Genomic DNA, 24,974 nt, shown 5'->3' with positions numbered 1-24,974 from the left:
AATACAACCTCAAAACTTCATTAGTAGGGAAACCGTGCTATGAAATCTATTTAAAATATCTTGACTCTAACAATTGTTTCATGGATATATATATATATATATATATATATATATATATATATATATATATATATATATATACACACCAAAACTTCACAAATTGCATGCTTCAAATGTGTGCAGTTTATCATCTGTCAGTTACAGCTCAATATGGTTGTTTTTCAAAAAGCCCTCCACTGAGCAATACCCTCAATAACTCAGGACTATGCTACACACAAATTAGGCTCCTGTGAAATACCCTTGTTGGTGCTAAGTCATTCTGCAGGGGAGGCCAAACTTGTCAATATGATAAAGACAGTTCAAGTGGGAGAACATCCAAGTTTTCATCATCTCTCACTTGGATTCCCACCATCTTCCTTCCATCTCTTCACCCTGGCACCTTTGTCATTTCCACAGTTCCAGAGACCCACGCTCAGTCTTAGCTTTTGGTCATTTGCTAATTGAGTGCCAGTGGACAAATTGTTTCTCTGAATTTCAGCAGTTTGCTCCTGCATCAAGTGGAGTTATTTTAGGGAGATTAATTTGTGGAGATTAATTGAGTTTACATATTAGGTGCCTGGCACATAACATGACCTCAATTAATGATACTACCATGATGCTGATAACTAGGGAGAAAAGCAAAAGGAAACAGGAGCATTTCACTGTAAAAGAGAAGAGCCGATGGGAGACAATATATGAAGGGTCTTTGTTCAGCTATTTAAAGGGCTTTTGGGAAAAAGGAAGCTATGGGTAGGCTGTTGGGTAGAAGATATAGCTATGATGAAGTAGAAAGGATGCTGTCTCTGAAGCTTCCTGGCCCTGTGTCTTTAGGCAAGTCCCTTAAACCCCTCTGAGCCTCAGTTTTCACATTTTTAAAGAGGGGGATGGCACTGTGTACTTTAGATTATGGTTGTATTACATGAGATTATATGTATTTGAAATGTCTAGCATACAACCCGTCACAGATAAATGTTTCAAAACCTCCCTTTGTAAACGTGCAAGGTAATTATGGCATTAATCGTCAAGCCCTCAGCTGGGGGCAGTTTCCATGAAGGGAGACTGCCCCTCAGAGTAGAAAGTCATTCCTCGATTTTATTCTGCCATAAAGAAAAATGAAATATGTCATTTGCAGAAAAATGGATGGAACTAGAGACCATTATGTTAAGCAAAATAAGTCAAATTTAGAAGGTCAAGGGTCATGTGTTTTCTCTCAGATGTGGAAGCTAGAGAGAAAAAAGAAATAGAAAGGTGAAGGTGGATCTCAAGAAAATCAAAGGGAGATCAGTGGAGAAAAGACCCAAGTCGGGGGATAGGGAGAAGTGCTGGGATATCGGCCAATTTATTTTGTTATATATGTACTGTGTGCAGGTAAGAATAAGTAACAACAAACTCCATCAATATGTACAACTATGATGCACCAATAAAAAACTGGGGGGGGGGGTTGGGGGGAGAAAGTCATTCCTCATGTTGAGAGCTATCTTAGGAAAGGGCTTTTTGCAAATGCTGAGTTTTTGCTGTTTTCATAAATAGAGGTTGGCTAATCATCTTCCTGGAAGTGATTTCTGTTGGGTGGATGGGACAGATCAATTTGTAAAAGTGTTCATCATTTAATCTCCTGTACCAGAAAGAATAGGGAAGACTGGGGAAAGAGGAAGCTGCACAAGCAAGTGGACCCTCATTATAACAAATGCTGCAATGTCAAGCCTTATAGAAGTCAGAGAGGACTTGGCACACAATAAATCTTGTAGCAACTCTAAATATTGCCATGCTGGTGAGGGCAAACCACATCTAAACCATAGCACTTCCCATCACTTCCCAACAGTGCCTGAGGTGGGTGCCCCAATCAGCCTGTAAACCATGAACGTGTGCTATTTCCAGAATGAAACTGAACACTATTTCACAATAGCCTCCACTCCCACATGTCCTTTCCCCACCTCTTCTTATGCTCCAGGCTCTCAGACTCCACATTCCACCCACTTGCCTGCCCCCTGATGCAATGCTCTCAAATGACTTTGCTTTCACCTCCTAGTACACATATTTTCTTTTTTGGGGGTGGGGGTGGGGGAGTACTGGGGATTGAACCCCTGAGGCAATTTACTCCTGAGCCACATCACCATTTTTATTTTTTATTCTGAAACAGGGTCTCATTAAGTTGGTTAGGGCCTCACTAAGTTGCTGAGGCTGACCTTGAATTTGTGATCCTCCTGCCTCAGCTTTCCAAATTGCATGTGCCACCACACCCAGCCAGGTACACATATTCTTTCTCCACTGTTAGCTAAAGAATATTCCAATTTATTGACCACCTTTCCCCAAAAAGTCTCATTTCCATTATTTCCTGTTCCAAACATTTTATAATGAAATCTATTCTATCTAACATCATTCACTATTTTCTTTTTCCTTTGTCAATCTCCGACCAGACTGTTAACAAGCAGGGTCTTGGGACATGTATGGCTCCATCTCCACTCAAAAGAACACACACAACGAGTTGCTCCTTAACTGAAATTCTTATTTTCTTATAAGATCCACCTACAACCAAGTCCTTTGAGATCCTGGGGAAAATAACATGCATGGAAGAAATTGCTTTAAAATCAGATCTACATCTGAGACATCTCCCCATTTTATGAGTAAAGTGATGGCTTGATTTCAGGGAGGGATTAATATCAGCCCAGAAATCAGTTTGGTCTGAAACAGCTCTAACTGAATGGATGAACACATTCATCTCCGGCCCTGCCTGTCATTCTCTCCTCTGGGCTGCCCTTCTTTCTAACTCCCTACTGAGCATGTGACTTGGAATAGAGAGAGTCAACAAATGTGGGTTATGCTTCTTTTAGTTCAAGGCCACACTGCAATCCCAGAAATACAAATGACTTTCCCACCTTGCTTTGTGCCTTTCATATTAACATCGGATAGGCAGGTTTAAGAGAAAAAAAAAAAAAAAGATGAACAGAAGATAATGCACTAAGCCCATTTAAAAGAATTGAACAACTGCTTTCACCCAAATTTTCTGCAAGATAAGTCAAGGTCTAGAGAAGTCAATGAAGCACCTGAGGACTCTACCAGCCCCTTCCGCACCTGGAGCACTGACTGGATTACTTCTGTTCACATCCAAGACAGGCAACCATCATGGGCAAGAACAGGTACGATGTCACTGATAGCTTGTTTGCAAAGCCAGGTTAGATTCTTGTGATGGGGAACCAGGCAACAAAGGGAACACATGTGGGTTTGGAATATCTTGGATAAACTGATTATGTTGTCAGGAGCTACCGAGGGTCTGCTGTTTGTCAAGTATGGCTCCTATTATACGCATTACCCTTTTGGCTTTTATTTCACATCTCTGAGCCCTGGGGCCCCAAGAACACAGCCTGCTACTGTCCTGGCATATGCTGTGGCTTATCTGCTATCACTGTGACATTCTAGATGGTTCCTAATCAAGGGACATAGCCAGGGAACCAGGAAATTGCAACACCTTCCTAAGAACGTCATTGTTGGAAGCAGAAGGGCATCTGGAATACTAAACAGAAGATGGTGGGACAGAAGATCTTAACCATTGCTCACTCATGTTTACACAATGCTGAATCACCTACCACCCTTCCCCTATTATGGTTTTGGTATGAGGTGTCCCCCAAAAGTGCGTGTGTTATTACAGGAATGTTCAGAGATGAAATGAGTGGATAGCAACAGCTGCAACCTAATCAGTTCAGTTTGAATGGACTGACTGGGTGGAAACTGTAGGCAGGTAGGTCCTGGCTGGAAGAGGTGTATCACTGGGGGCATGCCCTGGAAGGGTGCATCCCCCCACCCCCCATCCTGCGCCCCGTGGTCTCTTCCTCCCTTCTTTCTTTGCTTCTTGGCTGCCACAAGGGGAGCAGCTTCTCTACACTCTGGGCCCAGAGCAATGGACTTGGCCATCTATAGACTGAGGCCTCTGGAACTGTGAGCACCAAATAAACTTTCCCTCCTATAAGTTGTTCTTATCTTGTATTTTGGTCACAGTGATGAAAAAGTTAACTAATTCAATTGAACAGGAGACCCTAACCCCTTTCCACTATTTACAGACCTAAGTCTTTTGTAGCATTGCATGGCATCCACAATTACAGAAAATTCTGTCCCAGTTTAGTTAATTCAGGTGTGAACTTCCAATTCTCTAACTCTTGTTGAAGATACTTTAAGTCCTGCTCTAGAGCTTCTCAAATACTATGTGTGTGTGTGTGTGTGTGTGTGTGTGTGTGCATTTGTATGTGTGTTTTTAAATAACTTCAGGAGGATCTTGCTCTGAAGACAGATTCGGGTTCAGAGTTTGGAAAAGTTCTGAGAATCTGCATTTCTATAAAGTTCCCCAGTAAAACCAGAGGCTAGTGTGAAGATCACACTTGAGGTGGCGAGATAATACTAAGGTGACTCACCAGATGATTTTTTCAAAACTGTTCAGGTTTCAGCCCTAAAGATCCTGTATTTCACATCCTCAGAAACCCCATTCCTGGGCAAATTAGGATGGCTGCTCACTGTACCTACGTCATTGCCATTATCTACTGGCAATTGTCCTTCAAAGAAAGCTCCCTGAATGTCCACTTAGTGGGTAGGGGTGGAGAGAAAAAAATTGAAGAGGGGAACCAGCACAGAAGCCCTGCTGAAAGCTATGGGATGCATAATCTACTCACAACAGGGTTCATGGTCATTTAGAGCAAGGGGAAAAGAAGTGATTTGGGAACTAGAAGACCTAGTTTCTAGTTTTGATTTGACTCACTGAGGTACACCACAACAATTGCTTAACCTCTCTGAACCTTATTTGCAAAACAATCTGACAATATCTGCCTCACAACATTGCCATGCAGATTAGATGAGCTAACATACATGTAAGCACTAAACCTGGAGATCCTATGTTTTAAGTCCCAGCTAAATTTTCTGAGATCATTGCCTGACTTGTATTTTTTCTGCTTACTCTGCCTCTGTAATAGCCTGGTAGGGTTGGTAATAAATAAGGTGAACCCATCAAGGCAGAAGAGAAGCAGGAAAAGAGAAGGAAGAGTGGCTTAAGCTCCATGCAGGAGGAAAGGGGCCCCTGAATTGGCTCAGGGCCCACACATGATTCTTTAGCCATTCACCTCAGAGGACCTAAGAGGGCCAGAGCAGGAGTCAGTCCACATTGCTGGGTTGGTATGCTATTCCCTGCTGCAGTCCCAGGAGAAGACCGAGAACTCCAAATGGCATTGTAATGTCACCTATGCTATTCAAAAGTTTTGAACAAGCCACGTATGGTGGCCCATGCCTGCAATCCCAATGGGTCAGGAGGCTGAGGAAGGAGGATGGCAAATTAAAAGCTAGCCTTAGCCACTTAGTTGGGCCTTCTCTCAAAATAAAAAGGGCTGAGGATGTGGCTCAGTGGGTTAAGCACCTCTGGGTTAAATCTCCAGTCTCCCCTCCCCTCCCCGCCCCCCAAAAAAGGTGTGAACAAGCAGCTCTGGGAGTACAGAGTACTCAGCCTGGAGAGTCAGCGAATCCAGGAATGCAGATATGGTGATATTGAGTTTTTGAACCCCTGTTCTTAAAGGATGGGAGGAAGGGCAGAAGATGTAACAAGGCCCAGTGGAATAGAAGGTCCATAGTGAGGAGGTCTTTGTGAGCCAGATGTGGGACTTGAGGCAAAGCACCTCTGTAAACTTGGGGCCACTTGGCAGTTCAGTCTTTCAGGGGTAGATCTCCTGCAAAGATTGGGGGGGGGTGTGCATCAGGAGAAGGAACAGAAAGACACAGCACTGAGGGTTATCTGTATAGAGTTCTCTCTCTCTCTTTTTAAAGAGAGAGAGAATTTTTTAATATTTATTTTTTAGTTTTCGGCAGACACAACATCTTTGTTTGTATGTGGTGCTGAGGATCGAACCCGGGCCGCAGGCATACCAGGCGAGCGCGCTACCGCTTGAGCCACATCCCCAGCCCAGTATAGAGCTCTCTCTCCCTCTCTCCTTTGGTGTTAGACTGAGAACAGGCCATTTGGGGTCTGGAGAGGGAAGGAGCAGGAGGAAGGTCAGGCTACCATGGCAGTATGTGGAACAGAGTCACCTGGGTTCCTCGACGCCTGGGAAGCCGCAGGGCTCTAGGAAGAGGGTGTAAGAAGCAGTGGAGATGAAAGGGGGTTGCGGAGAGGTGGCCTCATTTCCAGACCTTCCTCCAAGGAGGACAGAGGGGGCAGAACCTGCTGCACTTAGTTACAGGCTGTAGTGGGGGTGGTGGAGGAAACGCCCTCAGAGGGAAGTGGATGGGGACAAAACCTCAGCTGAAAACCCAGACTTCACCTGCCTGGCCCGAGGATGCATTTGGAGCAAGACTTCTGGGCCTGCAGGAATCTGGGACACCAGTTCAGCCCTCTCTCATCAGGAGAAAAATCACACTTTGCTGCTCAGGTGAGCAGAAAAGAACAGATTTTTCTTCTCACCTTGAAGTTTGCCTTTCCTTCTGAATTTAAAAAGGAAATGTAATTCAACACATCTTGAATTTGGGTGTTGGGCTCTTCAGAGTCTAATTTTGGTCAGGACATGACTGCTTGAGATCATAGGAATCTATAGTTCCTTGGAAGGCGTCCCTGAGTGGCCTCCTGCTGTGTACCAGCGAGTCATGTGCCATGTTAAGAAGACTCAGTCAACAATAGATCAAATACATTAAGGTGGTCCCACAAGATTAGATCTAGTGGGGCTGGGGATGTGGCTCAAGTGGTAGCTCGCTCGCCTGGCATGCGTGCGGCCCGGGTTACAAACAAAGATGTTGTGCCCGCCGAAAACTTAAAAAAAAAAAAAAAGATTAAAAAATTCTCTCTCTCTCTCTCTCTCTCTCACTCTCTCTTAAAAAAAAAAAAAAAAGATTAGATCTAGTGACGCCATAGCCACCTTGGTTGTGTAAGTACACTTTAATTTTGATTAGGGACAGAATCGCCTGGTAACAATTTCTCAGAACAGATTCTGTTAGGTTTTGAATCTGAATGTCCCCCAAATTTGTGTGTTGAAGGCTTGGTCTCCAATGAAGCAATATTCAGAGGGAGGGCTTTGGGGAAGTGAGTGGATCATGAGGGCTCAGACCTCATCAATGGAATCATCTCTTGATACCTGAAGAGAGTACTACGAGGAGGTAGAAACTGGAGGCAGGTAGGGCCTCCTTGGAGGAAGTAGGTCACTGGGGACATGCCTGGAAGGGTTTATCTTCTCCCCTTTCTCTCCCTCTCACTCTCTCTTCTTCTTGGCATCCATGAGTTGAGCAACTTTTCTCTTCCACACACTTCTACCATGATGTTCTGCCTCACTTCAGGCCCAAAGCAATGGAGTGGCTGACCATGGACTAAGACCTCTGAAACTGCTGGCCAAAATCTTTCCCCCGCCAAGTTATTTGTGTCAGGTGTTTTGTTCATGGTGACTAAAACTAACACATATCCCTATTATTAAGCTTCATGTAACTGTGCCTGTTACCTTTGCTATCTTTTCATTTCTGACTTCCCGGCTCCATGTTTACTTTACAGAAAGTAAACTGAGCTCAAATTTACCATTTTGTTATATCAAGCTGTACAGCCCAGGACAAAATACCTAACCTAAGTTTTCTGAGGTTGGTAAGAATAATACCAACCTCATTGATCATTGTAAGGACAACGAAATTACTTGTATGAGAATCCCTAGCATGATGCCTAGTTTATAGTAAATGCTCAATAAAACTACCTGACACTGAAAGCGAAAATGAAACAAGCAGTTATTTGCCCAAGCTGGGGCAGTCCACATTGGCACAGGTATTAGAGAGCATGTGGTGGAGAAGGCACAGCTTGAGAAAAGACTTACATGCTGTGATGTTGTTTCAGCGACCTGCAGACAGCATGCTAAGCAGCATAGGAAGGGCATCTCTTGCCCAGGGATAAATAAAACAAAAAGTTACTCTCCTGGAGCAGTTGCAGACAGATGGGGCACAGATGGGGTCTATGAGTCCCTTGGGGTCCTGGAGCAAGGCGATATTACCCAAAGGACACCAGGAACTTGCCTGCAGGGCAGAGGAGCAGCCATGGCCAGAACACTGAAGACTGGCCCCAAGACCCAAATCAGCTGTCTTCCAGCAGGTTCCACAAATACCCCTGGGCTGACCCTCCCCCAGCAAAGACAGTCACAATAACAATAGCTGTTCATTATGTACCAAGTAGGGGGCTGAAATTCTTTACATGCATTAGCTTCATTTAATTTTTCTCTCACATACGTGCACACTATGACATTGTTACTGTCGAGAAAAATAAGGTTAGGGAGGTGAAGTAATCTGCTCAAGGTCATGCAATTATGCAGCACCCCAGACAGGCTTCAAGCCAGGGTCTGGGGACTCCAGAGGCCAGCTCTTATAGCAGTTGCTCCATGGCTGGCCCACATGGGAAGCTTTATGCTCCATCCCCCTGCTCTTCCCTTGAAGAGTGATTGGAAATAATTGGAACTGTCATTGGAAGTAATGAGAAGTGACAGAGTTTGGGTTAGAAGGCTTATTGCTCCAAGTCTGAACGATCCCCACAAACCCAGGCCTAAATTTAAACAGTGAAGTCACAAAGCAATTTCCCTCTCAGGGATTGGATCCCCACCCCCAACACCATCCAGAAAAGAAATAAGAATGTCAGGGGCTGAGTCTCTTTTCCTGATAATGAAAATTCCTCCCTGACTTGATCCTATTCTCTTTCCACATGGAGGAATACCATACAGACCCTGGGTGAACAGACTGCCCTTATTAAGAGCTTCAAATTCACTGATAGAATAATTCTTTCTTTTTCTTTTTAGCCTCCCATGAGGGAAGAGGCAATAGTGGTAGCTATGTAGCTGGCAGGTTGTGATGAAGAATGACACCATAACTTTGAAGAGGCAAGGTCTTGGGGAGATTCAATCCCTCCAGGAAGTACCTGGCCAAATGCCAAGGACACACGCTGATTAATGCATCCTTTTCGATGCTGATGGGGTGATCCATCACCCCCCACCCCTGCTTATTTAGCACCAAGCTCACTCACATGAAAGTGCCGTGAGGAATATGAAAAGATCAGACATAGACCCTGAAGACCACAGAAGAAATACCGGACCTTCACAGATGGCACGCAAATAAGTTGCCTCCTCCTTGAACTCCTAGAAATTTTGGTGCTTTCCTACATGATCTCTCTGTCCTTTCTGTAATTTCATGTTTATGACGGTCTCCCCACTGGGTGAATTCTTAGGGGACAGAAATTGTTATTGGAGTCTCAGAGCCTAGCTTAGGATCTGAAGACTGCAAGGCTCATCCCTAATTTTCAAAATTTTTTTTTGATACTGGGCATTTTGGGGGGTACTGGGGATTTGGGGGGTGCCCAGGAGCACTTTACCACTGAGCCACATCCCCAACCCTTTTTATTCTCTATTTTGAGATAGGGTTTTGCAAAGTTTCTTAGGGCTTCCCTAACTTAATGAGGCTGACCTTGAATTTGGCAATTCAGCTGCCTCAACCTCTGGAATCAATAGGACTACAGTTGTGAGGCACCATGCCTGGCCCTTCTGTAATTATCTTGTGAGGGAGTGAGTGTGAATGCAGTCAGAAATGGCACGATAAGATTCGAGTGCTAAAGAACACACAGGGAACAGGGTAGGAGGCACAAGCTTATAATCCCAGTGACCTGGGAGAGGCTAAGGCAGTAGGATCACAAGTCTGAGACCAGTCTGGGCAAGTTACTGAGACCTTGTCTCAAAATAAAAGCAAATAAAAATATGGGCTGGAAATGCAGCTCAGGGTAGAGGTCCCCTGCGTTCAGTTCCCAGGACCACACCACAAAAGAATAAAGAGGATAAAGGGGGAACATCGAATTCCCTGAAAAAGAATGACCTCAGGAAAGGGTGCTGCACAAACACCAGGTTGGTTTAGCTTGGTTTTCCCTGCTCTGCAGTCCCTCTGCCTTCCTCCTCTTCCCTCCTTTTCTGGCCTCTCCTTGTTTCCCCTCCCCCTGCCCCTAGCCTTCCTCTTCTGTCTACTCCAGCTTTCTGACCCAGTCTTTCAAGACCTCCTCTGCTGTTTCTCTTTAGAAAAACTTCCAATATCCCACACTGATTGGGGAGCTATTCTGAAGAGAGTGCTCATTTTCTCCTCTCAGTATGGGCGCAAAGGAAACAGCTTTCTTCCCTGCCTTCTCTTTAAACAAAGCAGTTTTCAGTCTTATCACCAGCAGACTTTGGCTGAGATTGCACACGCAGCCATTGAACTGACTGCCACTCACAAAATCAAGGTCTGATGTCAGCATTCTTCCCCATGTGGGTCTGCAGGGTGCCAAAGGAAATACACTTTTATTTTCCCAGAATCCAGACATTTAGGAGGCTCGGATAACCAGAACTGTGGTGGGGAGGGGGGCAGGGGGAGAGGGAGAATGGTAGAATCTGCATTCTTTCAGAACTGCAGAAAATAGGAATTTTACTAGAAAAAGCAACATACAAGCAAGTCCTACCCCTCCCTAAGGCTTCACCATCCACAGCCTCAAGATCATGGCTAAGAAGGGAGACTGCATCAGTCCCCAGAGCAGGGCACTCTACACAGTAAGCTCAAGGGCTACAAAAGGGCTCTGACTAAGTAGAAGGGACTAGTAATCCACACATGATATATGACTAGTGACTCAGTTATAGACAAGTCATTAAATCAAACAAACTACTTATGAAAAATTTGAATGAACCTGGGAAGGGTGTGGGTGATAATAAATATTCCAACAGAATTTCCCACTTTGGGATGTATGGTTTAGCATCCCATTGTTGTGGCTTCTGTGTCAGCCAGATACTATCTTCTTGGCCACACAGCCATGATTTCAGAATAATAGCATCTCTCCTGGTAAATGGAAGGCACATGGTGTTTGGAATCCCAAGTCCTGGCTTGATGTCCCAGCTCACCTGTTTACTATCAGCATTTTCCTAAGAAGCTTATTTTACTTCTTTAAGCCTCATTTTATTTATTTGTAAAATGCAGTAATAATAATGACATTTACTCTCAGAGAACAATTGGAGGGAGAGATAAGTTATGCTAATGTACTTAAGATACTCCTGCTCTATATACTCTCCTCTCAGGGTATAACAGTGAGCTAATAATAAATAATATGCAACTCATATTTCAAACCCCAAGCGCAGATTCAAATCCATGCAAGGAATCCATTAAGCTATACATTTAATAGGTACACATTATTATATGCAAATTGTGCCTTAAAATTAGAAGAAAATGCTTAATGTTTGCAAGTTGTTTCACACAATACTCTTCATACTGAAGTCTCTCCTGGGTGTCTATTCTTATTGGAGTTTTGTAGGTAATGGCCTAGGATGAGGTCCTTTGTATTTCAGTTACTGAACTTCCTGGGCAGGGAGATCTGGTCATTACCCTGACCTCGAATGATGTTCCCTGGTTCACAGAGCCACAGCGCAGTTGCAGGATGGAGGTTATGACTATTTTCTTTGTATTGGTTCATTGGCTCTTCTGGGTTCATAATCATATGCCACATATTGCTATGAGTAGACAATAACTGAAAAAAATCAAGCATGGCAGTACCCAGGTCTTCCTGATCACAACCATATCTTAACAAGCTAGCACAATCTTAGAATTCAAAACCTCACAATTTGAGGTAGTAGCATAAGATCTAACCTTAGGCTAATATCCTCACTGAACACAGGAGGAAACTGAGGGTGGTATGACTTTCCCAGGATAACCCAGAAAAATTATAAAGGTTGAAGCCACTGATTTCCAGTCCCACTCCTTGTATGCACACACCAACATCTTTGGAACTTAGGGTATTAATTCCTTTCTCCTAAATGCGCCAGACATTAAACATGACACTGCACAGTTTCCAGGATTTCCAGTTATGATAGTTAAATTGAAATGTTACGACATCTGCCCTATTTTTCAACCAATTTCTCAACATAAAAATCATGCCAATTATTCAGCATTTAGCTCATTTAACTGAAGCACTGGAAGAGTGACTGTGATCTTGAAGTTTAACTACATGAGCTGAAAAGGAAGGAGAGACATTTTACTGTTTCAAGAACATGGGATAGGGACACATCACAGAAATAGGGTTCCATTCCTGACCCTTTTACTAAGCTAGCTGTAAAATCTTAGCCAAGTCTTTCTAAACTTAGGTTCCAAGGAAGTAGATCAGAAGGTTAATCAACCCCTAGAAATTATTGGCAAAATTTGATGCATGTGCAACTTCGATAAGAAGTGGTTTTGTGGTTTTCATCAGATTTTCAGAAGGGTCTGGGACTCAAAATTTCATGAGCTATTGATTTAGACATTCTCTTAGCTTTTTTCCAATTTTGAAAATCTGTGACTCTAACTTAAAAAAAAAAGTATGTCTAGTTCATCATTAACTACCTTCATGAAATCCACTCGTATGTGTACAAGACAAAAATAGGATGAGACAAGATATGAGCCTACTGGGAAAAAAAAAAAAAAAAATATATATATATATATATATATATATATATAATATCTCATTATTATGACCATCATCATGACCTATCCCAGTGGCTTATACTTTCTTTTTCTTTTTTTTTTTTAAAGAGAGAGGGAGAGAGATAGAGAGAATTTTAATATTTATTTTTTAGTTTTCGGCGGACACAACATTTTTGTTTGTATGTGGTGCTGAGGATTGAACCCGGGCCGCACACATGCCAGGTGAGCGTGCTACTGCTTGAGCCACATCCCCAGCCCCAGTGGCTTATACTTTCAAGTCTTCCTTGAGCTCATTTTCTGGGAAACCAAACTTTTTCCCCATCCTCTCAGACTGAAGTATTTGCACTCAATATTAAAAACAATGGGCACTACCAAGTGTTTATGAGAGGGGAGAAAGATCATGGTTATAGAAATTTTGAATTCCAGATCCATGTACCCCACCCTCATTTTACCAACAAAGGAGTCAGAACAAGCACCCAGGGAGCTCGACAGACTCCCAAGTCCAAGTCCTTTGCATTCTACCAGCTACTTCATAAGGTAGCAGTGTGCAAGATGGAGGAGAGAGTCAGGTAGGACACAAATGTAGCATGGGATTATGATGTCCAGGAAAGTTAAGGTGGAATCATGAGGACCCTAACAACGGGGGAGATTTGGGGTGGTATTTGAAGAGGTTGGGGTCCCCCTTCCTATTCCACAGGGCTCAGAGCACTACTTGTTCATTCACATCAGAGGCAGAGCATTTGACTTCACTTATTGGCTGGTCCAGAAGTTAAAGAATCAACTGGCCCATCCTTAATGAGACCCTGGACTCTCTCAGCCTTCTTAATTTCTCTGCTGTATTGTGCATTTTCTAGGAAAAGAAAAGCCTGAAATCAAGCCAGCCATAATCAGAAGCAGCCCCAGAACTGTCCCTTTAAAGGCCCAGAGATAATTTTAAGATTCAGGCAATTCTGTGGATTTTCTTTTTGACTTTTCTAAAGAGTCCTCAAGCATATCAGGGTTCAAAACATCTTTGTAATCAGAGGCTAATCCAGTCAGCAGAACTGCTTCCCCTGGGGGCTCCTGATTCCTGCAGAGATGTCAGCTGGAGAGGGGTTCCCTTAGTGTTGTTCCCCTCTGATGTCTGTCTCTTCCTTGAACAGTTTAATCAACTCAGAGTCCAGATGTCATGAGTTCAAGGATACCTGACAAAGTCCTACATGTAGCAAAAGATTAATAGTAGATGTGAACAATGAAAATCCAGTTGTGCAGAATTCTAAGTCACAAGTCCGCTTTTCTCTTATACCCAGACCTTAGTTTGTAAAAATTTTATAAAGGAAGACCCAAGGGCTGGGGATATAGCTTGATGGTATAACAGTTGCACAAGGCCCTGAGTTATATCCCCAGTGCATCAAAACTCTTTCTTACACACATGCACGTACACACACACACACACACACACACACACAGGACAGACCCAAGTGAGAAATCAGAGAGATGACTTTAATGATGAAGGCAGGGTTGTATTTTCTCACCAGAGGAATGATTGTGCACAGTAGGCACTCAATAAACAAGGGCTGGTGAATTATGACATCTTTTGACCCACATCTTGCTCAGATCCTCCTTTCTCCTGAACTAAAGCTGATCATCACAGGTGTTCACAACCAGGTACAACAGCAGATGGCAACTGATCATAAGGACCAGTCACTTTTCACTTCCACCATTAACTGTACTTGACCTACCTGCAAATCCCATCTCTGCTAACTATGAGCTCATGGCCTTGAGCAAGTTATCTGACCTCTTTACACCTTGATTTCTTCATCAGTAAAATGAGGTTAATCACAAAGGATAGCCAATAGAGTTGGTATAAAGAATAAAGGAGTTAACAAAATAGTACATACAAAGTGCTTAGTATAACAAGGACCTCATAAGAGGACTCCAATGTTTGAGTCTACTAAACATCTGGTAATTGAGAACTCAGTGGTAAAGGAGACAAAGGTGCCATCCAGCTGGGTCAGATGTGCAAAAGGGCATATGTTGCAAAACTTAGCCAAAGGCATCTCCCATCCCATTTGAGCAATAGTTTAGGTTAGCCCACCTCTTCCGTTCCGCTAGCTTGGGTGGTTACCAGTCTAAGTGTGGCCTACAGTTTGTAAAGTTCCAAAGAAAGAAGAGAGCTCTGGCCACCTATCCCAAGGTGGCTCTTTAGTGCCTCTTCACTTTTGTTTGCTGTTTCTTCTAGACATCAGCTTCCCTCCATCACCTACTATTGTAGGTTTTCAGGGCTAAAAGAGCCTTAGGAACAATCTCATTTTTGTTTCAGAGCTAAGGAAAGGAAACCCTGAATAATGAGTAAGCTGGCAGAGATCTTCCAGCTAGTCATTTCAAACTGGGGACTAGTTCTGCTAGTGCTTCCCTCAGTGTTTGTCTGGTGTCCTGAGCAGGACCATCAGCCATCCTCCACCACCCCAGTGGGCTCTTTGATTTTTGAATTCCTGTTAACTTTGGGTCCTTTCTCCAGGTGGACCCCAAGCTTGCTTTCATGGTACGCTATGAATTTTCTTTAGTTCTCTCTGCTGCCTCCCCTGTCCTGGCCACTCTCATAGTCTCATTCCCCTTCTGGAACCTCGGGCTGTTCATTCCCTGCGGGGTCCTGTCCTGCAAACCCGCCCCTCCCTCTCCAGGCTAGGTAAGTCAACCTACTTTAGGACGTCTGAGGCCACAAAGGGACACCTAGGAGGGCTCTTCTCTCTCCAGAGCATGTTTTAAGAAAAAGTGGTGCTCGCTCTGTTTCCATTCGTTTTAAGTCTTCATCCCCTTCCCTTCGCTCGGTCCCCGCTATTCTGTTCTGCTTCCCTATCTTCCCCTTTCCCCTTTTCCTTCCTCTACGCGTCGCCTTTAGCGCTAGCACCTTCTCATGGTCCTTGGGTTCTTTCCCCTTTTCCTTCTCTCCTTTCCTGCCCAGTCTCTTCCCCTCTCTCTTCCTCTTACCCCTCAACACATCTGTTTCTAATCTGAGCGCTCAGAGGCGCCTGTTTGAAACAAAAAAGCTCCCCCCACCCTCAGGAACCTGGCACAAAAATTCCTTGATGAACCTTCCCTCCCCCAATTCTCCTGAAACCAAATACCTCCCTAAGAAGGACCCTCCACATCAAATGGTTCACGGCCAAACTCGACCAAGAAATGCCCCCCAACCCCCAGCCAGCTCAAGGGCCCAGATGTGTGAGACATTTTCGATGGCCGACTGGGCGGTCCTCCGCTGCCAGATGCGCTCCTGCGTGGCGGGTAGGCAGGGACCCAGTGGTCCGCGCACTCAAGGGCTACGGGGAACCACGGTGCAGAAGGCGAGTCTTCCCGGACGCTGGGCTGTGTTTGCCCCGAGCCGTCCAAACTCCCGCCCTCCCCGAGGCACTCACCTAGCAAGAGGAGCGGGAGGAGGGACATCCCGATTCTCGGACGCGGGCACTCCCCCGCTCAGCGGCTGCCTGGTTGCTGGGCGGCTGGGCGCAGCCGACAGACCTTTGGATAGCTGGGCGCGGCGCTTCGGGGTGCGCGCGGGGGGCTGCAGGCATGTGCCGGCGCAGCAGCCCTCCCCACGCCTTGTGTCCACGCGCCCCTCTCCCGGGTCCCCGCGCCTTGAGCTCCCAGGCACCGTGGGGCTTCCAGCGCTCGCCCCACTAGCTCGCACTCGGACCCGAGACCGGAGTAGGGTCGGGGGAAAAAAGGCGAGTCGGAAAGGCACTACTGCTTCAAGGAACACTTTTCCCTGTTTGGAAAGAAAAACGAGTGGAGAAAGAGAGAGGAAAAAAAATTGAGCTGGAACCACATGGTTGCCTCCTACCGCAGCCCCTCCCTCCTGGCTCCCTCCCTTCCTCCCTCCCTCCCTCTTTCTCCGCGTTTGGGGTTAGCTGTGGGGGCTGCTCTGCGGGGGAGAGGCTAGAGTTGGCCGGGGCTGGGATCTACCTCAGGGTCTGGAGGGAAGGACGCGGGGGAATTGGGGTCGGTCCGGAGGAGGTTTGGTTGCTGGAGGCGCTGGGTGTTGGGTTGATTCTGTGTAGGAGAGAAACAGTAACACTTCGGCCAAGAGCCGTAGGGTGAGGCCTTGTTAATTCAATTCTCTTTCTGTTCTCTCCATTTCTCTCTTGCATCTCTTCTTCCGTGTCACACACCACTCTTTGCTTCCATTTCTCTTCCAACTCAGTTATTTTTCTTCTCTCTTATTTACATTCTTCCTACTTCTCCTTTCTTTTCTCCTCCCTCCTCCTTTCTCCTGTCCTTTCCCTGTCGGCTTTGGACAGTAGGAAGCTACCAGACCGATCACCTAGACAGGAGAGCATGGACGTGGGTTGTTAAGACAGTCTCCAACCGGTTTGGTGGTTGCATTTCCAACTTAACTGCCTGTTCTGGCACCTCGCAGCCACACTTTGTCTGGCTTTCCCTTGACCTTTTACGTTTGCTCATCCTCTCTTGCCGTTAGTGTTCACGCTCGGATCTGGGCAGAGCTAAGCTAGCCACCGTCCTAGTGAAGTGGGGATCCGGATATTGATAGGATGGGGTCCTTCAGGAAACATAAGAACAAACTGCATTGCACAGGGCCCTGGCAAAACTGGCATCATCCCATTTCAGGAAAAAGAAGGCAGAGGAATGAAGTCCTCCTTCGAGCTACAGCGAGCACTCCCTGGGCACCCACGACCCTGCCAAGGAGGCCCACACCTGGAGTCTGGCTGCTGAACCGGACAGGGCGCGGTCCCCTCCTACCCTTATTTGGCCTTAGGGGTTTGGTACTTTAAGATCCGGTTGCTCAGTGGCGGCGAAAGGGGATCTGCGGAGTAAAGAACTGTGAGAGCGGCACTCAGGACTCACTGCCTGGAGCTTAGACCGTGAAACCTGTACCGGGCCTTCCAGAAAGCTGGGACCTGCGCTCTCTGGCCCCAGTCTCTCAATGCCCATGGAAGGCTGAGTGAGGATAAAATCGCTCACCTTACTTCACTGGAGTCTAGACTGGGAGCTGGGGCCACAGCCTGAGAAGCTGGGCAGCTGCCAGATTACCCTAGAGGGCTAGTGGCCTACTAGGTCACATCTTCGTCTAGTTTTTCCATCCCTCTGCCCAAGACCTTTAGTCCTAACTGGCTCAGTCCTTACAGTTGTAATGAAAACCAGTTCCATTTCAAAGGTGGAGGAAAGCAGAGGCCAGGACACTCAGAAATGTTAGCAAAAGCAGGAGCCGTTCTTGGGGCTCTGAGATCCGATGTAGAGTTGCCTTAGTAAAATTGCAGCATTTATTCATGCACTCCTTTTGTAACTATTTCTTATGCATTCACTCAGTGCCATATGATATCTTAGGTGTGGAGGACACAAAGTGACTATAACTTGGTAATTAATTGACATTTTTTTAAAAATTTGGCACCAACTATGGACCAGGATTTGTATTAATTAATGTTTTATTTTTATTTAATTCTTATGACAGTGCTAACTGGTAGGCATTTTAAATTCCAATTTAGGTGAGGAAATGACAACTTAGGGCTAAATATTTTGCCCTGGATCACAAAATAAATATCAAAACTTCTCTATTCCAATATTAGCATTATAATTTAATAAAAATACCACGTTTTTAAACATCTATTTTTCAGTTGTAGTTGGACACAATACCTTTATTTTATTTATTTATTTTTATGTGGTGCTGAAGATCAAACCCATTCCTCGCACATGCTAGGTGAGCACTCTACCACTAAGCCACAATCCTGGCCCTTGAATTACTACATTTTCTATTATGAAGTATTTAAGGTTTCTTTGACTCTGAAGTAATTTTATTTTTCATTTTATATTTCTTGTGTAATGGGGAAAACAAATGTATTCACAATTATAATCCCAATATAAATGTGTTGGAAAAAAAATATAAAGAACAAGGAAGGAAACTATACAAGGAAAGTAATTTTTTGTTTGTTTTTTAATTTGTTAAATTTTTTGACAAAATTTTAGACTTACCAAAAAGTTTTTTAAAATAGTACAAAAATTGGGCTGGGGATGTGGCTCAAGCGGTAGCGCGCTCGCCTGGCGTGCTTGCGGCCCCGGGTTCGATCCTCAGCACCACATACCAACAAAGATGTTGTGTCCGCCGAGAACTAAGAAAAAATAAATAAATATTAAAATTCTCTCTCTGTCCCCCTCTCTCTCACTCTCTCTCTAAAAAAAAAAAAAAAACAAGTTTAAAAAAAAATAGTACAAAAATTCTTTGATGCCCTTTATCCAGATTCCCCCTCTTTATTTCTTCCTAGGGGAAGTGTATTCGAATGTTTTTAAGGCCCCCACCTCTACTCCTCCATCACTGGTGGCCTTTCTCAGGGGCCTGGTTACTCTAGGCTGTTTATTGGTTGAGGGCTGGTTTGTACATAAAGACAGATGTGTGTGGGTGTAGGCAGATGTGCTCAAGTCCAAGGTATCAAGATGCTTTCAGTTCAAGGTCATTAGCCATCAACACAGGAAATGATTTGGTCAGGCTAAGACTGGGTCATAAATACTGTTTTCTCAGGTCCAAAGTCTTATAACCAGTAGGTATTTGGTTCACCATCCTGGGGGAGGGCTTTTGGCCCCCAGGAGATTACTATCCTTAAATTCAAAGCCTCTTTTCTGGGCCATCCTTGCAAAGTAAGAGTGCTTCTGGTGTGGCCTATAACTCAGCAATCCATGCCCTACCTATTCTGGGGTCAACGGATTATGCTTGGGTGCTGTGGGGAACCAAAGAATCAGGTGGTGGCCCTGACTCTTAATGGCTCTCCCAGTGTAGTAGGAGAGAAAAGATCACATGTGAAATGTTTCAACAACAATGTCAGAAAGTAAAGTGTTGGGGGTGTGTTGGGGCTGGGGATGTGGCTCAAGCGGTAGCGCGCTTGTCTGGCATGCGTGCGGCCCGGGTTCGATCCTCAGCACCACATACAAACAAAGATGTTGTGTCCACTGAGAACTAAAAAATAAATATTAAAAATTCTCTCTCTCTCTCTCTCTCTCTCTCTCTCTCTCTCTCTCTCTCTCTCTCCTCTCTCACTCTCTCTTTAAAAAAAGAAAGAAAGAAAGTAAAGTGTCAGATTGATGACCCTGACAATGAAACAATGGAAGTTCTGTGTCGTTGAAGAAAGCCTAAGCCAGGTCTTGGGGAGGAATAGCATTCATTAGATGAGAGGATCTGGGTGGAGCCCTGGGTGGGGCATTCCTGGACAAACACAAGGAGTTGTGTATCGCTTTGGTGTATTTAGAGGGCATTGAATGAAATGATATATATGAAATGAAATTGAAAATTGGAGCAAAATACCTAAGACAAGCCAAAATTGTGAAGGATTCTTAATGCAACACAAAGAATTCTGGAACTTGTTCTGCATCTTCTCATCAAAAAGATGTTAACAAAAATACCTTGATGAGAACCACAGGATGTGTAAATCGGCAACTTCAGTCCAGAGGTGAGGTCAAGGGTTGGGTAGTAGTGGGTCATGTCTTTCATGTCCATCCATCTTCCTACCCCATGCTTTCATATGGATAAAGGACATTATCTCAGTATTTTGTAAAGTGATATGTGTCAGGTAGCTAGCAAGCCATGAAATAGGTGAGTAGGAACAGGATGATGAAGGGCAACTGAAAACCACAGGGAGCCTTACAGGAAGAAGGGACCTTGGTATATTAAAACCTCCCCTAGCTGCAATTATATCCCTTAAGAAAAACTATTGCCCACAGGAGGATCAAAGTTCAAGGCCAGCCTCAGTAAATTAGCAAGGCCCTGAGATAAGGAGATCCTGAACAATTTAGTGACACCCTGTCTCAAAATCAAAAATAAAAAGGGCTAGGGGTGTGGCTCAATGACAAAGCACCACCCCCTTCAATCCCCAGCAAAATAAATAAATAAGCAAATAAATAAATAAATAAAAGCTATTGTTTTAAGATTATGTCACACCCTCTCAGGTGACTTCAATCCTCCCTTGTCACCAAACCATCACAACTCCCAATGACCCTGGCAACCAAAAAAGCTTGATGGGGGCTATTCAAAGAGTAATAAACTGAGTAAGGGGGCAAGAAATTAAGGCAAAAATGGGGAGGACTCAATTTTCTTAAAAACTCCAACTCTAAGAGCAATATACCATGCTCTCTTGGAAGTGGACCGTGTAGTTCCTATGCTGTCCGTCAAAAGTCAAAAGTTGTATCTGGGCAGGACTCTCTAAAAACTTCCCTTGGATCCTCTCAATAAAACTAGAAGGAATGCTCTGTCTCTCTCCCTTGAAAGTGTCATCGTTTCCCTTTTCCTATCCTTTCTAATAAACTCATTCCTGTTGCTCTGACAGAGATGTTGGAAATCTTCCTGGCACAATTGCTGCCTCCGTTTTATGGCAGGTCTCTGCCCTGTAACAATCTGCATATGCAGTTTCAAGTCTTCTCCCTTATGGGGTGCCAAAGAGTGCTACCCTAAATATCTCCTCTGTGGGGATTCTGGAGCCACCAGAATGGGGGACAGCATGATGCATTGGAAGGGAAGCCTGAAGCAGAGGGACTGGTTAGAATCTGTTGCATTTGAAGGGCAGATGCCAGAAGGGTAACAAAACAAAACTAGAAATCTTTGGGAAGAAAGATTGGACAGGGTTAAGAATTTAACAATGATGGGGCTGGGGATGTGGCTCAAGCAGTAGAGCGCTTGCCTGGCATGCGTGCGGCCCGGGTTCGATCCTCAGCACCACATACCAACAAAGATGTTGTGTCCGCCGAGAACTAAAAAATAAATATTAAAAATTCTCTCTCTCTCTCTCACTCTCTCTCCTCTCTCACTCTCTCTTAAAAAAAAAAAAAAAAAGAATTTAACAATGATTGTGGGTAGGACAGGGAATGGCCAAGAAAAGAGGCACCCAAGGTGAGTGTAAGAGAGCTAATATATTGTACACTAAGAAATAGCAGCCATTTGATTACTTCCGGCAAGTAAGCCTCACAATATCATATTACAATGAGGAAAATTAGATTCATAGAATTAAATAAATTACATCCCATTCTATGGTTAGTAAATGATTAAGGTGGGATATAAAGTAAGAAGATGCAAACCTCTATGACTCACTGTCTTTTGAGTGACTGCTGACAAAGTAGGGAAGCTGGGTAAGTTAACTTGTCACAACCAGAAAGATAAATTACTCAATTACTGAGAGATGGTAACTTTGAGGGAATGATAAACCTCATCCATCCATCCATCTACCCATTCATCTTTCTTTCAGTCAGTAATTCAGGGCTGGATCAGTAGCTCAATGATAGAGAGCATGCCTAGCATATGTGATGCCCTGGGTTCAATCCCTAGCATGAAAACAAAACAAAAACAGGTGGGCGCATGCCTGTAATCTCAGCCACTTGGAAGGCTGAAGAAGGAAAATTGCAGATTCAAGGCTAGCCTGGACAATTTAGGGAGACCTGGTCATTCATAAATAAATAAATAAATAAATGGGCTGCGGATGTAGCTTAGTGGTGTAAAGCTTGCCTAGAATATGTGATGCCCTGGGTTCAGTTCCCAGTGCTGTAGAAACAACACTATACAAAACAAAAATCCAGCACATCTTCATTAGGTATCTACTATTTTCTGTTGTCAAGCACTGGAAAATTAATGGTGGTCAAAGAAAAACTGATCTTTCCCCTCTCAAGCTAATGGTGAGTTAAGGGAGATGGACACAAAACCAGCAATCAAATATGGAGGGGGAAAAGTTCAGAGAGCTATAGGGATCAAAGCAGGGCCTACTGTAGGAGAAGTCAAGGAAGACTGCCTGGGAAGAGTCTTATCAACGGAGAGGAAGGGAGCACAGTAGGAAGATGGACACTTCTGCTATTATCCCTTCTCACAGGGTGCCTGGGAACTGTGGACCACATCTTTTAACCACTTTGAGGTATTCACCTATGTTCCATTCTCACAGATTAAGTTACAAGCTCATACATTTACGAAGAGGCAGCTGTCGATGATGGAAAACATTCTGGGCTAGAAGGGAGAAAGTTGAGGCTCTTTGTGTCTATGAATAGATCTTCTGGCTTCACCAAGTCTTCCTTTCCTCTTTGCCTAACACTGTTAGGAAGAAGAAATGAATTTATGAGGAAGGCGCCTGCTGCAGTGTCTAACACATATGAGACTTGGTAAATATTTGTTCCAACTAAAACTGAAGTGAAGTTCATAGGATTCCATTCCCTATAGTAAGAAAAGCCAATTTTCTGTTTCATTTCCTTTTCCTATTAAAACAAGGTTATCTTTATATATTCTTTCCTGTCCTGCAAGGATACTTCTCAACTTGGCTTTCCAATGTGTTATTTCTTTTTATGGTTAGATAGTAAGAGGCCCCAGCTGGCTTTCAGGGTCTTGCCTGGACAATTTTTATGGAGGCTATGTCTGAGGGCCAGTGTGCTAACACAGGGTAAGGATTGAGTGTTCTCCTTATGATGATAGAGATAGCAGTTGAGAGTGACCAGGCCCTATTCTATAAACATCACATGAGGGACAGTCCCCATCTCTGGCCTTTGTGGTCAGCAGTGGAGTCAGTGACTTTGGACGCTAGTCTCTTGTAGGATATTTATTGGTTAAGGAAAGATCTTTACCCCATCTGCCTGAATGAAGCACTCAGAATGCAGAGGTCTGTGCCTCCCTCCAATGGGCTTTAGAGGTGGTCACAGGAAACTCAAAAGCCAAGATGAACACAGAGGTTTCTATAGCTGAGGAACCTCAGGATTTACAGAAGGACTCTGCTCTACATTCTACCTTTCCCCCTGAGATCAGCTGATCTGGTCTCCCCACCCCCACCCCACATCTTACTTTTAATTCTTATAGACTAACAACCTCAGGAAAGCAGTTCAGGCTTTGCAGGAAGATAGGATAATTTTGAATTCTAGCTACTTTCCTGACTGCCTGACTTGGACATGTTTCTTAACCTCTCAGCCCACATGATTGTATCTATAGGATTTCTTATATGGTTATTGAGAAGCCTGCAGGAGACTATGAAAGAAAGCTCCTGGAATTTGGTGTCCATGTAGGGCACATTGGTGTTCAGCAATTCTATCTCTCTTGCCCCTTACTAAAAGGGCAATGTATGTCATGACCCCAGAATATGGTGTAACTGGATCTGCAGAGGGTCCTTTCTCTTCTCCAAGAAGCAGAAGATAGATAGTCTTTCCTGATTTTAGATCAAAACACTGAAGTCTAGTGGGGATTGAACCCAGGGTCGCTTAACCATTGAGCCACATCCCCAGATATTAATTTTTTTTAGTTGTACATGGACACAATGCCTTTATTTTATTTATTTATTTTTATATGGTGCTGAGGATTGATTCAGTGCCTCACATGTGCTAGGCAAGTGCTCTACCACTGAGCCACAACACAAGCCCATCCCCAGACATTAAAAAAAATATATTTTATTTAGAGACAGGGTCTTGCTGAGTTGCTTGGAGACTTGCTAAATTGCTGAGGCTGGCTTTGAACTTGTAATCCTCCTGCCTCAGTCTCCTGAGCCACTGGGATTACAGATTACAGGCATGTCCCACTGTGCCTGGCCTGGTGAAGTCTAGCGACTTTCTAAGAAAAACACACAATTAAAGGGGCAAAAAGTATTCTATCTTTCTTCTCCTCGTATCTTTTTCCATCTCTGAGTTGAAATTAAGAGCAGAAAAAATGTTTTTGCTACTCAAAATTACCCACAAGAAAAGTTGGCATAAGGGAGCCAAGCAGGCAGGAAGAAAATTAAGGATTAAATTTCAGAGGCATCGGATCTAACTTCCTTATTTGCTCAGCGAGTGACAGCAACACACCCAGGGCCACACAGCTAGCTGGTGGCACGGAAGCTCTAGAACACTAGTTCAACTCCTAGTTTAGTGATCTCCCCAGGGTCTCGCACTGACCTGTGGCGAATGTTGGGTGACTTCTCTCCAAAGGAGAAGTTACCAGACCCATGCCTGGCTTCACTCTGCAGCTGACCAGTGACAGGTGACTTTTATAAGAATCCAACATCAAGTCTCCCTCTTACCATGTAAGCACCTGGCAGAGAACAGAAATGACCAAAGCAGAAAACAAAAATAGTCCTATCTTCTGGCTGGGGAAGGACAACTAGTTTGCAGTCTCCAGTCGGCACAGCACTCCTGTACTTTTCATGCATTCAGGCCTAAAGGATGCGCTCCAGCCTGCAAGCTGGCAGTCATCCCATCTCAGTGCAGCTGCTGTCTCCACTATTGAGCTGGATGGGCCTTTAGAGTTTCTTCTAGTCTTTATTTCTTATTTCGTAGATAGAGACCCAGCCAGGGGACAGGCTATCTCAGGGTCACTGTCCAGTTAGAGGCAGAGCCAATGAAAGCAGACCGCCAAGCGACGGGCCTTTTTCTCTTTCTAGAGTGTGGAATGGTTCTGCTGCTTCCTAAAAGGTCAGGAATGAAAACAGGAAACTCCATGGTGACTGGTAGCAGAAACAGGTATGTAGGGCCCAGGGAAGAGCTGGGACTTTTTTCTTTTCTGTTTTTTTAGTTATATATGGACACAATATCTT

At 44.3% G+C, this 24,974-nt stretch overlaps 1 protein-coding gene across 1 annotated transcript in view; it reads right to left on the bottom strand.

The window, feature by feature from the left end:
* CLMP (CXADR like cell adhesion molecule) overlaps window positions 1-16,250 on the bottom strand; it is a 95,863-nt gene extending 79,613 nt beyond the window's left edge. Inside the window, exon 1 of the mRNA XM_081267491.1 lies at window positions 15,870-16,250. Within this exon, the coding sequence (XP_081123617.1) occupies window positions 15,870-15,897 (28 nt within the window). The 5' untranslated portion in view covers window positions 15,898-16,250. The remainder of the gene's footprint in view (window positions 1-15,869) is intronic.
* Window positions 16,251-24,974: the final 8,724 nt, after the last annotated feature.

The sequence above is a fragment of the Spermophilus citellus genome (assembly GCF_964194105.1).
Source record: "Spermophilus citellus genome assembly, chromosome: 2".
In the NCBI taxonomy this organism is placed as follows: Eukaryota; Metazoa; Chordata; class Mammalia; order Rodentia; family Sciuridae; genus Spermophilus; species Spermophilus citellus.
Note: the sequence above shows the minus strand (reverse complement) of the source record. Positions and strands in the feature narration are given on the sequence as shown.